The sequence below is a fragment of the Branchiostoma lanceolatum genome, chromosome 9, assembly GCF_035083965.1.
Source record: "Branchiostoma lanceolatum isolate klBraLanc5 chromosome 9, klBraLanc5.hap2, whole genome shotgun sequence".
Taxonomy (NCBI): domain Eukaryota; kingdom Metazoa; phylum Chordata; class Leptocardii; order Amphioxiformes; family Branchiostomatidae; genus Branchiostoma; species Branchiostoma lanceolatum.
Window position 1 is genome coordinate 6,096,199 of NC_089730.1, and position 17,033 is coordinate 6,113,231.

Sequence of the window (17,033 nt, forward strand, 5' to 3'; positions counted from 1 at the left end):
ACGTAAAATACCGTTTGGACAAAAAAGGAAGGGCACTTTCCGTTCAATCTGCATACAATACCAAAATGATGCATATGAAGAAACACAATACGACTAGTGCCTCGGCTCCAGAATGATTCTGCCTACATCAGAACCGAAACTACAAAACAGAACACAACTCTTTGAATTCAATATACCAGTTCATCCTAACCAATTTCATCATAAAAATTGATATTTATTATTAACTCCATAGAACTACTCAAGGAACCCACAACCAGAAGTTCCGACACAACGACAGCCAGTCAACGTTTCTCACCAAAAGACACATCTTCCCAACACAAGGTTGGACAGTACACAAATGCAGCAAAAGGAAAGAAAAGGTTATTGACGCACTTTTAACATATAACGTCATATCATGGATAATAAGGAAAACGTTAAGCCACAACATAATGTACACGATACTACCCCATCCGACCATACGACCAACACAACTGTGTGGCCGAATGATGGCATTAGCGACAATGAGTGTATCACCACTATGGAAAGATATGAGACAATTCAGTTCTTCCTACTAGATAATCATGACACAACAGAACTTCAGGGTCTATTTCAACAGTGAATGATAATGACATGTTACATTCTCAGATGGGAAAAAAGAAAACGCACGCCACCACCACACACCAACGATCTGACAACCCACCGACAGAAGACAACGCCACGCCCTCTACCTCAATACCCGAGGTGCAAGATGTAGATACAGTATCAGATAAAGATACTAAAGATAATGGTAGTACAGTAGCACCAGGCAATCAAGATACCAATGCAGGTATATCTAAGATTGTAAATGTCATTGATCTCGATCAGACAAACAGCGGAAAACCCATCCTCAAGCTTAAATTGATCAGGAAACATGCTGTTACAAAATTCACAAGGCGAGGACAGAATGACCCAGGACACCGCTTATCATTGATGTTCTCTGATACCACAGGCGAAATCCACGCGGTGGCATGGGACAAATGTGCATTGGACATTGAAACAAGGTTAATAGTGAACCAATCATATCGCATCAGTGATGCGATAATCAAAACAGGAAACCCACGATACTGTCAGACGAAATTTGAAATAGCTCTCAAAGAAAACACACTTATAGACGAGTGTGAAGACATATCTGTTGATCATAGCATAACCTACACGCGTATAGCTGATCTAACAGACGTCACAGATAACAACTTCGTCAACATCCAAGGTGTCATTGTGGAAAGATACCCTATATCAGCAGTGAAACGCAAGGTTGACGATGTAACGATCCGGAAGTTACATCTAGTAATCGCCGACCCCAGCAACTGTAAGATAGACGTCACAATCTGGGAGAAAAACATTGAACTACTCGATACCGCATACGTCAACACATTACTGCAAATCAAAGGGGCCAAATTATCAACTTTCAATAAGCAACGACAACTCACCGCTACAAAAGACACGATCATATCTGTCGATCCAATAAATGCAGAAAGCAAACAAGTCACTATGTCAATGGCTGACCTTGACATGTCTAACATACCTTATCTCCAAATCAGCAATGATACAGCACCAAAACCGTACAACAAAATGACTATACAGCAAATTAATACTGCCGACGAAAACGCACGAGGACTAGTGCGTGCAACGATTACGGCTATAGCACGAAACCGGCCAGTTTACAACGCGTGTATTAATGATACTTGCAAGCAGGCATTGCGCGAGGGAAGCGAAGGAGAATTTGCATGTAATAAATGTGGTACAACAATCTACAAACCCGACATTGCATACTGTTTATCAGTACAGATTATTGATCCATCCCACCAAATCTGGGTCTCCTTGTTTGCACCCTGTGCAAATGACCTCTTGCAAGTGAAACCGAGTATCTTCGCCAAAATGTCGGACAACGAGCGAAAGCGCTTGATCGATACCGTCCTAAACTCAGAACCATGTCGTGACTTTTACTTGTATAAAACTAATAACGGGATATCCTGCAATCGCTACGATCACATAACATCCGATCAACTGCACAGTCCATAGACAAAACAAAGTCAACACTACTATACAACATCAGCACTAAAAGCAACAAAAACATGTTTACTCACATTTACATGCTACTCGACTGCCAACCAAACACGGGCACATTCAGAACAATGAACTATATCGTCCATAACTACCTATCCATGAAAACAGTATGAAACGAGCTTACGAATAAAAACGATCTGTAGTATTGCACGAAAAGGTTTTCACACACGAACACATTATTGGCTATGATCAAACTCTGAATACGACTAGATGTGAAGGACCCGTGCCCGTCCAGGTAATACAATATGACATAATGGCCTCCATGTGGTCTATCCAGTCCTGTCCTTGGTATTGACTTTCCAGTCCTGTCCTTGGTGATGAATATCCAGTCCTCCCCTTGATCTTATCTGCTAAGTCCAATAGCTGGTCGTGTTTGTTAAGTCACGTCCTAGATGCGCAATGTTAAGTTACGTCGAAAATGCCAGGTATAAAGTACTGTTCTTGGTGACGACTTCTAACTGTACTAGTACTTAATTACCGTCCTTGGTGCTAATTATAACGCTATGTTGTTGATGCAAACTGACAAAATCGTACCTTTGATAAATAGAATGTCCGTGCGGTCCTAGAGCCTGCCTTTAAACGCCGGATAACGCAATTTTCTTACAGACAACAGAATGATCGCAAAAACCGTGTCGCGAGAACCCCAACTCATAGCTTCAGACATAGTCATGACCTAAGGCAATAGAATACAATATCATTCTATATTGAATAAAGCACCAACTTTATTAATTGAGATGCTAATAACCACCACATTGGCCTATCACATCAATGTACCTTATATGTTGCATCACCACGTGCACAAGAACATACCCATAATATGTTAATAATACAACCGGTGTGTCTCAATATCTAAAATGATATGTGTTCTGAAAACATCAATCATATATAATGAAGAAACATATATTGCCCATTAATAACCATGAAATATAGTTAAGTACACCTTAGTGGGCTAACAAAACAGACATATCAGTTAAAACGCACAGAAGTAGATGTAGATTATATGTAACTTTTCAACATTGTTAACTTTCATATTTTATACATAGTAACAGTTAAGTCCAGTTGGACAGAAAGAATACTGCAACTTAGCCAACTTATACTATCTTATGTATATATATATATATATATATATATAAATATAAACACTTTCCTACATTCTATTTCCCAATATAACATATATAGACCTAAAGAAAAATGGTAACCAGCTGGAACAATTCATTTTAACTCTAACAACATTTATGTTATATCATGTATTGAATACTAAACGTATCGCTCTATATAAGCACTATGTTCGTAGATGGCAATTCAATTCACCTTGACAGTTGATAATATCAGTAATTCATGTGAATAGAAAGAAAACAAGGATAATGACTTCATTTGTCATATTTAACATTACAGGACCATAATGTCCATTTCCATTTATCATATAATAAATTTGATACAAAAATCCACTGCGTTGTCAAAGTCATGTTTTATTTACGAACACAGAGTGTGCTACTTCGCTGTTACATTACATATATGATCCATGAATGCTGAATGGGTGTTCAGTAGCTATATGATGATAAAAAATAATGCCCTTTCTTGTGTCCAAATATCACAAAAACATTATGTCATGATCAACCATACATACAAAAAGAGAAATTTACCCTAAATAATTACAACTACGTCATATTCGTCATACAGACATCAACATACCGTGGCGACCACTAACGAACTGCCCTTTATTTTAACAGCACACCATGCAATAATTGCAACAACATCAACACAAGACAACAACAAATAACACAACAGTTACGTCACGAAGTCACGATTACAAGCTGACAACCAGGACGTAGACATTAACCAGTAAGCTGAGTGGAAGCGGATACAGAAACATGCCACGCTTGAAATCAAAAGGCAACAAGGAACGACGAGGACGTAAATGTATTGAAAAAAGAAAGAAGAGAGCTCACGAAACAGAACAAGAAAGGACAAACAGACTACAAAAAATGAGGAACCGTACACGTGAACAACGTAGACAAGAACAAACTCACATCGATCAACAACAAAGTCAAACCATTACCAGAACGCAAGGTCAAGAACCAAAACAATGCCGACAAGTAAACAAAAAGTCACCATCTGGTACCAGGGAACACATGAAAGAGAAAAAAAAGCAAGCAGCAAACGAGACAACGATACACAGCATCACCACAAGAAAACGCAAAATAACAGCTGTCACCACAATACAACAAGCAATTCCTCCCAAGAAAAGGAAAATTCCCACACATTCAAGACAAAACAAAAAAATACATGGACACAACACAAGAAATAATACAAAAAAAAACAAAAAAAACAGAACAGCAAATTCAGAGCAACACAAAGAACATATAAAAGACAACAATAAAACTACCTTACAGAAGCAACCAACAAAAAAGAAAAGACTAAAGAATCCTCTTCAAGACAGTGCAGCAAAATTCATATCAAAGTTAGCAGAAGGACCGATCTACGATTGCTGGTCATGCTGTCGACTACTTTATAAGTCATCTGTCCTCGAATTCAAACGTGAACGATACGCAGCAAAAGAACTTATACACAAAATCACTACACTACAAAAACAAACGGCAGAGAACGATAAAATTTGGATCTGTCGCACGTGTCATTTATCACTAAAACGGGGGGTTCTACCTGTTCAATCTATAGCTAACGGTTTATCATTAGATATAATACCACCAGAATTAGATGGTCTACGACCATTAGAGCTAAGATTGATAAGTAAAAGAATACCTTTCATGAAACTCATTGGCTTACCAAGAGGAGGACAAAAATGTATTCATGGTAATGCTGTAAATATACCAACCAAATTACATTCTCTCACAACTCTATTACCAAGGATCCCCGCCACAGCAGAAGTTGTGCCACTGAAACTCAAAAGAAAATTGTCTTACTTAGGTCACCACATGTTCGAGTTTGTTCGTCCAAAAAGAGTAACAGATGCACTTCATTGGCTTAAAAGGCACAACCCATTATACAGGGACATTACCGAATGTCTAGATTGGCAATCACAATGGGAAAATGATCAACCAGATTTATGGGAGGCAATATCAAATTCACCACAAGAAAAAATGCAGAATAAACAACCAGGCGACCACCAGAATAGCATTACGATTCCCATACAAGGATCAACCGCTGCGCAATCACAATCTACGCAAAACACGTATGACACTTTACAGCAATTAGCAGCAAGCAAACACTTAAGGGTTTTAAATGTACCGGGTGATGGAAACTGTTTCTACCACAGTGTATCCAAATTGCTACCAACAATAGGCGAACAAACCATCCCAGGACCTGAGATAAGAGCGAAACTCATTGACTTCCTTGACAAACTAGAGGCTGAAATCATATACGGACCATTTATAACCCAGGGTACACAATCAGAACAAACCCAACTCACATCACATGAACGTAGACGGGAACAGTACCAATCCTTTATATCTAGCTTGAAAAATGGTGCATGGGCAGACAACGTAGCGATTCAAGGGGTCGCAGACATGCTAAAGATAAATATAAGAATCATCAAAACGAATTCACCAGACTGGGAAGTGAACATTAACCCACTAGAACACAACAGCAACAAGACAATAACAATTGGGCACATAGGTGAGGAACATTACGTGGCATTACAAGATATTCACGACAAGGAACAACCACAGCTTGAGATGTCTACACAAGAACTAGAAGATGAAGAAGACAGAATTGCTTTTGAGGAAACAAGCAAACTAAGAGGAATACCATATGACACTCTGCTACAAGAAGAGCAAATAACAGATGGAAACGATATCTTCTCGATTGCACCAGGTGAAAATCAAACTCCCTGCCCGTTTCTATCAGACGATAAATATGAAGAACTTGCTAATCCATCAAAGTATCCCTTTGGACATGGTGGCTTAGGAGACAAAGACAAACGGATAAGAAATATCACACCGAAAAAATTCTTCAATCAGCGTATTCTACATAAAGACGGTAGGTTCTCAAAAGACATAGAATACATCCTGGCAGCACAATATATCACCGAAGCAAAGCAAGTTGCCGATAACATACAAGTCAACATGCGTCAAACAAGAGGTAAAACATTTCAAAACAACACTATAAATGCTGGGCTCATGAAGAACGAGGTCAATGTCCAAGCAATGCTCCGCACTGACAATGCATTCAAATTCATGAAAAACATCCGCGGGTCCCCAGCCTTCTGGAATACAGTCTTATTAGATCTTCTCGGGATGGTCAGGCAGCTAGGAATACCTACATATTTCCTGACCCTCTCGGCAGCAGATATGAAATGGCCTGAAGTAATTCAAAGTATCGCTCGCCAATACGGACAACATCTTACAAAAGAAGACATCGACAATATGACATGGAACGAGAAATGCACATGGCTTCGTTCAAACCCAGTCACCGCAGCTCGGCAATTCCACTACCGTCTAAACCTATTCTTCAAGGAGTTCATCGGAGGCAAGGAGAACCCTATCGGCGAACTGCAAGACTACATGATCAGGATAGAGTTTCAGGTCAGACACCTTATTCCATGTAAATCTAGTCAAAATATACACAAAAACACAAAAACAACAACAAAATTAACGTTCAGCACCACGGACATCAATGACTATCAACACCACGGACAGACCTCACATTCAGCACCACGGACAGACCTCACTTTCAGCACCACGGACAGAACTCACTTTCAGCACCACGGACAGAACTCACTTTCAGCACCACGGCCAGAACTCACTTTCAGCACCACGGACAGAACTCACTTTCAGCACCACGGACAAAACACACTTAACAAACCACACCTATACAATGAAAACTCACACCATGAATTGATTAATAATTTGTCAATTAAGGACAACAGGAAAGTAACAGAATAACGTAACGCAGAAAAGTACAAAATTATTCGAGAACAAATTCACCATTTAATACACTGCACCAAGAACAATGCTTAACCGTCCACATCAAAGGCAGCGCACTCAGCAACAACGACATCACTTGAAGTTCAACACCACGGATAGCACTTCACTTTCAGCACCATGGTCACCTTAAAATATCACACCCAATACAGCATTCAACATACAGCACTAAACAGCGATTGCAAAACACCAAAGGCAGCACTCTCCACTCATCACCACGGACAGCACTCACCACTTACTACTCATCACGAAAAATTGCACTTTAAACCAAACAACAAGACAAACTTAAACACACACCATGAAGGACAGCACCATGTACCCGACACAAAGGACAGCACTAAATAAAGCAGAACTTATTACTCACAACATGCCAGCACTTTTGCACCCAATACCAAGGACAACACTCAACATCTACGCAGCAAATATTCATATGATTATCCCTCTTTATTCTTTATCTTTATCCAATACAGGCAAGGGGCTCTCCACATGCACACACCATCCTCTGGATTAAAAACGCGCCAAAGCTGGGTGTCGACAGTGATGACAAAGTAATTAACTTCATTAATCAACATCAGACATGTGCAATTCCTGACGAAGAAGACGAAGACATGAGGCAATTGGTACTATCTTTACAAAAACATGTCCATTCCAAAACATGTAGACGGGCAGGGGTGTGCAGATTCAGATTTCCCCATCCACCAAGCAACCACACAATGATCGGTAGACCATCACCTGAACTAAACCCATCAAAAGTAACAACAGAACTAAAGGGTAAGGAAAATGTGCTGCGGAAAGTCAGAACGATCATGGAGGACGAAAATACCCCATCTGACATCTCACTTAAACGACTGTTACAGAGAGCTAAGGTAACACAACAGGAATACCAACAAGCGTTGAAGCTAACAAAGTCCGGTGAACTGATAATTTTAAAACGAAAGCCATCCGAAGCATACATCAACCAATATAACCCGAAAATCTTAAAGCTATGGCGTGCAAATATGGATATTCAGTACATATTGGACGCATATAGTTGCATAATGTATATTACGAGCTACATGTTAAAGTCAGAACGAGCCATGAGCGAACTACTACAAAAAGTGTTAGAAGAAAGTAAAGGGGAAGATCTTCGTTCAAAACTACGAAAGGTTGGGTCAGCATTCCTAAGTAACAGAGAGGTCAGCGCACAAGAATCTGTTTACAGACTGCTTTCTCTACCACTCCAAAGGAAAAGCAGACAAGTCGTCCATATCAACACTGCCAAAAAGGAACAACGCGTATCAATGCTAAAACCTAAACATATCCTTGAAAAAATGGATGAAAACGACGAAAACATCTTCTGCACATCGCCACTTGACAGATATGCATCCCGACCAACTGAACTTGAATCAATGTCCCTTGCAGAATTTACAGCCACCTACAAAATAAGTGGAAAAGACCAACCCGACGAGTCAATGGACCACATACCAGATGTGCTTCATAACAGCAACAACGACGAACAACACAATATCAACAGGATACAAAGCTATCCAACCATCATCAAGTTGAAAAATAACCTGGGCAACATGCAGAGAAGAAAGCAACACTGCATCATTAGGCAAGATAATATTATCTATATCACTTAACTATCAACCGCAAAAACAGCACTAACATTCAACACCACGCACGAAACTCACTTTCAGCACCACGGACGGCACTCGCTATCAGCACCACGGACAACACTAACTATCAGCACCACGGACAGAACTCACCTTCAGCACCACGGACAGAACTCACCTTCAGCACCACGGACAGAACTCACCTTCAGCACCACGGACAGAACTCACCTTCAGCACCACGGACAGAACTCACCTTCAGCACCACGGACAGAACTCACCTTCAGCACCACGGACAGAACTCACCTTCAGCACCACGGAGAGAACTCACCATCAGCACCACGGACAGAACTCACCTTCAGCACCACGGACAGAACTCACCTTCAGCACCACGGACAGAACTCACCATTAACATCTCGGACAGAACTCACCTTCAGCACCACGGACAGAACTCACCTTCAGCACCACGGACAGAACTTACCTTCAGCACCACGGACAGAACTCACCTTCAGCACCACGGACAGAACTCACCTTCAGCACCACGGACAGAACTCACCTTCAGCACCACTGACAGAACTCACCTTCAGCACCACTTACAGAACACCACCACGGAAAACATTTAACTTTCAGCTATAAAACTAAACATTCAGCACCAAAGACATTCTTAGCAATTGTAAAATCAACCGTCGATAATATTAATTCTATACAAACTTCAAACACACCCTAAACAATGATAACACTAGGATAAAAGCCACATTACCAACAAACAATAAAACCATCTTTCCATCCATGCAGGTTCCACAAGGAGAAAAAGGACAATGAGGATAGGTACAGAAATCTCCTCATGCTGTACTCACCATGGCGAAACGAAGAGACAGATCTAAAAAAGAACTTTGCAACATACAAAGACCATTACGACCACGTCAAAGACATCATTCTGGCTAATGAAGGTATGTTCAACATTAATGCCGACAAAATCAATTCGGCCTATCAAGACCTATTGCGAAATGGACCACCAGAAAACGCATGGGATAGTGTGGCTCCAAATTTGGAACACCAACAGGCCCAACAACAAGCTGAAGGACTAACTATAGAAAGAGACATGTCCGAAGACGACCTCCACAACAACGTCGATCTAGCTCCGGTAACACAACCAAAACAAACCTCAGAACTCCATGCACGCTTTACAGCAGAACTAAATAAACAACACATGAGCCCGCAAAAATACAGAACAATGATGCGATCTCTTAACACAAAACAAATGGAAGTACTCAGGTTTCATCGTAAATTGTGCAAAGAAACAATCATAGCTCTAAAACATAACAAGTCAATACCACAGTACACAGTATTCCTGAGTGGCCCTGGTGGGGTTGGAAAAAGCCACATTATCCAGTTGGTAAAGTATGAGACCTTAAGACTGCTCACACCTCTCTCAGGACATTATTTCGACCCCAACGACCTTCCAGTGTTACTGACAGCTTATACCGGAACTGCTGCGTTTGGCATCGATGGAATGACCGTCCATTCAGCACTAGGCCTTAGCTGTGGCAAAGGCAACACCTACCAACCACTTAGCAGTGACAAACTAAACACGCTACGGTCACGTATTGGAAAACTAAAACTTTTAATTATAGACGAAGTTTCTATGGTCGGTTCAGACCACTTCTACCACATACATCGAAGACTGCAAGACATCTGTGGAAGCAACAACCCTGACTCACGCTTCGGAGGAGTGAGCATACTAGCCGTGGGAGACTTGTTCCAGCTGCAACCCATTGGACAAAAACATGTTTTCAACACACCATCAGACAAGTATGCTCAACTTCACGGCTCACTCTGGGAAGAGAACTTTCGCATGTTTGAACTCGAAAAAAGCATGAGACAGAAAAACGACCAGGAATTCGCAAACATCTTAATGAGAGTAAGAACAGGTTCTTGTACAGATAGAGACATCACCATCCTTAAAACCAGGATAATCTCAAAAACAGACCCATCCTACCCAGCAGAAGCGTTACACGTCTTCCGGACCAATCCCGAGGCACACAAACACAACATGGAACACCTGGCTAAACTACCCTCTAGAATCTTTCACATTAAAGCCAGAGACACAAAAAAAGACCTACTAACAGGTCTCACAAATCTTAAACTATCAACAAAACCAAGTGAAACAGGCGGCCTAAGAGAGATATTATCAATAGCAGTTGGGGCAAGAGCCATTGTCACAGTCAACGTCAATATTTCTGATGGGATTTCTAATGGTGCGCTCTGTACGGTAGTTGCCATTGAAAACACAGGGCAAGATGTCCACACCATACTCGTCAAATTCGACAGTGAACGCGTTGGCAAACAAGCAATAGCCGACAGCCAATACAAAAGAGATTACCCAAACGCGGTACCCATCAAAAGGCAAACTGTCCAATTCTACAACGGTTACGGCAAGCGAACAATCCAAGCGCAACGACAGCAATTTCCTTTATCTCTGGCTTACGGCTGTACGATCCACAAAGTACAAGGAAAATCTCTCCAAGAAATTGTTGTCTCCTTTGAGAAGAAGGGGCGATTTTTTCCAGGTCAAATATATGTCGCCCTAAGACGGGTAACGACCTTGAAAGGATTGTTCCTATTGGGATTTGAACCACATGCAATTACTGCAAACCAAGATGTTATCATGGAAATGGAACGCCTGAGACAATTGCCACCTCCAATGTCGTCACAGCAACCGAACATAATACATCAAGATACCTACATTAATATCAAGCTCATCAACATTCGCTCCTACGCAGAACATCTGGCAGACTTAAAAGCTGATAAATCAATACAACCGGTCGACGTCTTCTGTTTCGTTGAAACCTTCCTAAATTATCAACAACAAACTCAACATTTTATGCAACAAGCAACGGCATTTAGAAAAGACAGAAATGGAAGAGGAGGAGGAGTCATGACCGTGGCTGCACCAACCGTTGATCTCACACTACTCAATATTACAACTGATGGACTGGAAAGCATAGCTACTACAGCCACCAAACTATCGACCACCGTCAACATCGTTAACATCTACAGACCACACACCTTACCTGAGGCAGTCTTCAACAACAGACTACAGGAACTCATACATCAACTACCAACGGACAATATAACAATAATCTTGGGTGACTTCAATTTCGACCTCCTCAAGATACCGCAGCCAAAAATCTTGACTGTCATGAAACAGTTAGGCTTCAGCCAAATAGTCCAAGATCCCACCACAGACAATGGTACCCTTCTAGATCACGTTTACGTCCGTGGTCATGTACAGAACAGTATAAGAGCTACAGTAATAGACACATACTATACAGACCATGACATGATCTCTGTTACCATGATGATATAAGACAAACAACTACTTAAGATAAAACTACCCATACATACAAATACCATGTACCACATGTTCAACCTTGCCACAAAATATCGCAAATAATTATCACCACAGTAATATAATTCACTCCATAACAATCGTAATATTTACGTCATTAACATAATTTACATATGAATAAAGTGACTATACAAAGAAAAGAGATGAATATTACATGTAAGTCAATGTATGTAATATGTGTAATATATGTACAGCATTAAAATGTATACACATCCTCAAAATCAAGACTCTTCACTATTTGTATAATCCCCTGATTATTCGGCGGAGATATGTGTTCGTGGAACTCTAGTTTAGTTAAGCTTCCTGACCACTAAATGTCATACTGAAGGCAGCTGCGTTTGTCAATTTTGTCAAACTTTTCTTTTATTCGCACGCTCGCATCAGTTTTGGAGTTCCCAGAGAATGTCATCGAATCAGCATGGCCAAAGGTAAATTATACGATGAATATGCTAAATGAGCAAACATGTGCCGTGAAAAATATCGAAAGATGGATACTAATGAGCAAAGCCCTCCAAAGTCAAACAAGATGTGAAAGAACAATGATAGAGAATGTATTATTCGGTATACCATATTGTTTGGTGTTCAGTCATATGTTTAACCTTCCAACTTTTTTTGCCAACCTTTTTTTCGCACGCTCGCATCATTTTCGGAGTGCCCAGATGATGTCATCCATATCATCAAATCGGCATTGCCTAACACTTTGGTGAGTTTGTGGAACAGAGAAGCTGTTTCTTCATTACTAACATTTGAATGATTACAGTGAAATAGAAAGCATTTACGACAAATGGGAAGGAGAACTCAGCAGGAAATATTAACACAGTAAAGCCTATTTTAGTATATGTCACATTTTAATTCAGGAAGGAATCATTGTAACGTTGACTTCGGAAGTAGTTTATGCTAATTCAACCCGGAAATGATAAAGATATCTAAAATCTTGCTTTTGATGTGTTTAACATTGGTTGAAGGGGTTTCACCTGTAGTTGTTTTGTCAGTTGTTGTTTTTTCTGTTGTTGTTTCGCGAGTAGTTGTTTCGCGAGTAGTTGTTTCGCGAGTAGTTGTTTCGTCCTTAGGTGTTTCGTGAGTAGGTATTTCGCTTGTCCTGTATGTAGTTGCTTCATGCTCAGTTGCTTTGCAGATAAACTTGAATTCTTTGCTGAAAAAAATGCTAAGATAAGAAAAAGCGCAGCTATAAAATGGAACAGAATGAACAAAAAAGAAAACAATTCATTGTAAATTGGAAAAGTATTGGAACAATTTGGTTCTTACTCTGCACTCTGGTTGTAGTCAACAAGTAGTGACTGTTGACTTATCCAGTACCTGTAGCAAAATAATCAGAAAAAAAATTGAGTAGATGATTTCATTTGAAAATGGAATTGGAACAAATACCATGGATACACATGTATAATCTACAAACAGATGTGAAAATCTTTTACAGTGTTTCACGTCAGTTTTTGCAACATTGGTACTTTTTCTTAGCACATGAATTGTATATTTAATCGAAATTTTGAATTTTGTCTTCTACAAGGAAAAGAGTACCAATATTGCAACAAGTTCCCCTGGAATACACAGTTGTTGGAAATACGCATGCGCGGACGAATTCCAGAAATACAGGTACAATTCTGTGAATTCTTGCAAAACCGGCATATTATATACTGTTAGGCTAGCCCCTGAGACATCGCCAAAAACAAGCATAAAACACCGAAAATGAGCCGGAACCTTACCCTCGAATATTAAGACACACACACTCAGTATTTTGTAATGTCAAGAATTATTGTCTGAATATAAATAGATTTTGTTTGAACCTTAAAGTTTGTTTTATCTATGAGAAGCTCAATTCTGCCTGCAGTCCACTTTATTTTTCTAATTGAGGGAAGAGGTGAGAGACAGACAAAATAAATAACAAAGATACAGTTTACATCATTTAAGTCCTAATATATAGGTAGAAGTGACTACCAAAAATAGTTTGGTTTTTGCTTTTCTAGTTTTTCTTAACTCGTGGACAAATTTTCTTATATTAAGAATTTCAAGAAGGAATAAGAAAGAAATATTGAAGAATTAGTCTGATGCTTTCCATGGAAGTTCTCACAAGGAACACTTTGAAATTCCCAATTCTCTTAAGCAAACTTTTTTTTATAGATTTTCACCCTCAAGAATTTCTAGAAATTCAAGTCCACATTTCTTGTTTTTCTTGACTTCAAGATTGTGTTTCTTGTTATTTTTAAGAAAATGTTCTCTTGAAACATCTTACTTTAAGAAAAAGATTCTTAACTCGTGGACAAAATGTTTTTCTTAAACACAGGAAGTTTTCTTCTTTTGAGAAAATTTTTCTGTGTATAAGAAGAAACGAGAAAAAATAAGACAAGGCATTTTTGGCAGTGTATGAGTGTCATACACGCAACGTGCTGGGGAGTAGTCGTCAATAATCGCCCTGGTAGCGGCGTCGTCCACTTCAAGCAGTTCGCCCCCAAGGCCCTCGCACACGATCTCGGCGTCCTTGAAGTTTTTGGCCACTTTTGAGAAGAAAAAGCAACTTCCGTCGATTTCTTCGTAACCATCAGGACAGTCTGCAACACAAGATTATTATATTCCTTATCATTCTAATCGTTGTCTTTCATATCCTGGCTCCTGTTAGTAATGTAAATAAATATTCGTCGATTTTCGCGAGGATTCGTTTTTGTAGTAGGAGGGGAAGGGCTTTTTCGCAGTGTTTTAAAGGAAACCCAAGCAATATTAGGGCCCGAAAATTTCTAATTTCGAAAGTTTATTTATTTAGTAATTTCTACTCATGATTAGTTCAAACAACACTATCACAATGTATAGCGACGTCCATGATGCAAAAAATACGCTGTCGTTGTGATGTGAGAACTCACTTAAAATCGTCGCTGGGGTTTGTGTTGGCTCACGAAACTAATAAGGGGATTATCGTATGGTTTTTACACGGTTTTAAAATGCTTAAAGTATGAAGTTACTACGCAAAACATGTGCTAAGCAGTGGTTATTACCGTAGTAAATGTCACCACCATAAAGATCTCAGTATCATTTTATTTCCATTTTTTGCACTAATATTGCTTTGGTCGCCTTTAATTTTGCGTTGAAGCAATTTTTAAGCAACCTTCAACGGATCTTTTTTTTTTAATTCCAAGACATGATGTTTGTAGGCAATAAACCTTAATTGAAAGCGCATGTGTCTAATGCAACCTTCCTAGAATTTCAATATAAAACGTTACCTTGCGCCTTTGCCACTTGTATGCTGATAAGCACAAGGCACAACAGGAATGCCTTCTCCATCTGAAAACAAAATTATCATTCTAGATAAAAGGATCATCCATGAATAGCTAGTACCACACAACGCCATGTATCCATTTTCCAGGATAGGGCGAGATTTTCGGAGACCGTGAATTGATGAATTCCATGGCTATAGCTTTCAGTAAGAAGGCACACGACCGTTTGATACATTTAAACTTTGATAAATCTGTTTTGGTTTTAGTTTTGAAGGAGCTTCAGTTAGGAAGTTACCATCTTCTTACGTGGTAACGTTATAGTTTGCAATAGTAATATTCCCCAATCTTTGATCACAAAAACTCACGATCACGTAAACAACACTAGTATAATTTTTCTCCGACATATAACTATAATACGTTTGTTATAAATGTATATCTATTATAGTACATGTAACAAATACCTCCCGGACATACCAGTTACACGTAACAGCATTGAACGTTAGAAATAAATACCTCCGTATATAACACCGAAAAAAAGAAACATTACAGAAAAAAGCCTCGTTCAGTTGACGTGTAAATTGAAGGTGCTTCAGCAATGTACACTGTTTTTTTAGCTGCACATCCAAAGGGATTCTATCTCCTAACGTTTCAGTAAACTTAAAAGGTTTCACAGAAAAAATGTTTTGTAATAAAAATACATCTACCATGTTTCGTACATTTCCAACTTTTCTGAAAGGCTATGAATGGGCAAATGTTTACAACATCCATATGAATCATTGTACATTTTTTGTTCTCCCAAATTTGTCTCTGTACTTCTTTTTTTAATGATTAACATCAGTCCAGCATACTCACAATACATTCTTGTTCTCTCGTTGCTATATACTATCAAGTTATCGCGACATACGGGCAAAGAAACAGTTGTGTCGAAAAAAACAAAATCCGTGAAGAATTTGGTTGCGAGTACCTACCATGAACATGTTGATGATCCCTTGGTATCTGGATTTGATTTATGCTCGGCGGTCTGGTTCTACTTTATACAAAGGTACGAAGCAATACCGTAGGGGAAAAACTAGCCAATAGCGTTGCAAATTTTCAAAATCACATGCTGAAATCTTGCGTTTCCATGGCAACCGGCTGCTTTATGTCGACGTCTTTACCTTTGATGAATAGAAACATCCGGCCACGTCGACTGCATTTGCACAAAGCCTTATCACACACAAAAAACGTATTTACAAAATATCATATAACGGTATTTCGGTCCATATAGTTTATTGTGAATTTCTTATCAAAGGGGTCAAAGCCCTTTCAATTTTGTTTTTGTCGGGTGAAAGTCCTTTAAAGCTGTGTACATGTGCACGCATATAGCCCATTAAAGCTGTACTGTATATATTGATACGACATTTGGCTAAAGCCTAGATGTAAATTTAGCGAGTCCTGTACTACCTCGTATGGAAAACACAGACAAATAGATAAGTCAAGGTCCCTTGAAATATACATGACATTTAGCCCGCACTTTTAAGTGTTACAATTTTGTTACCTGGTAATACATAGTTATGGTCTTTATCTTTCTTTATTAAAAATTGCAACAATAGTGGAACGCCAGGCAGACAAGCTGATGTTGCGGACCACTCAACATTACAATATGGTCAATAGTTATGATCAATAGTTCGACGTCGTGTTGTATTATGTCAGAATTCACATGAGTCATTCCAGCTAGAGACTACTCACAGGAAACCCTCCACACATTTGTAGCAATTCATTATTTGTAGAAATCTTTTTTGGTAAT

At 39.4% G+C, this 17,033-nt stretch overlaps 1 protein-coding gene across 1 annotated transcript in view; it reads right to left on the reverse strand.

The window, feature by feature from the left end:
* The window catches only part of LOC136442159 (perlucin-like protein), a 51,675-nt gene extending 35,365 nt beyond the window's left edge, over positions 1 to 16,310 (reverse strand). Inside the window, exons 1-2 of the mRNA XM_066438835.1 lie at positions 16,216 to 16,310; positions 15,254 to 15,314 (exon numbers count right to left, since the gene is read on the reverse strand). Coding sequence (XP_066294932.1) covers positions 15,254 to 15,314; positions 16,216 to 16,224 — 70 coding nt within the window. The 5' untranslated portion in view covers positions 16,225 to 16,310. The remainder of the gene's footprint in view (positions 1 to 15,253; positions 15,315 to 16,215) is intronic.
* Positions 16,311 to 17,033: the final 723 nt, after the last annotated feature.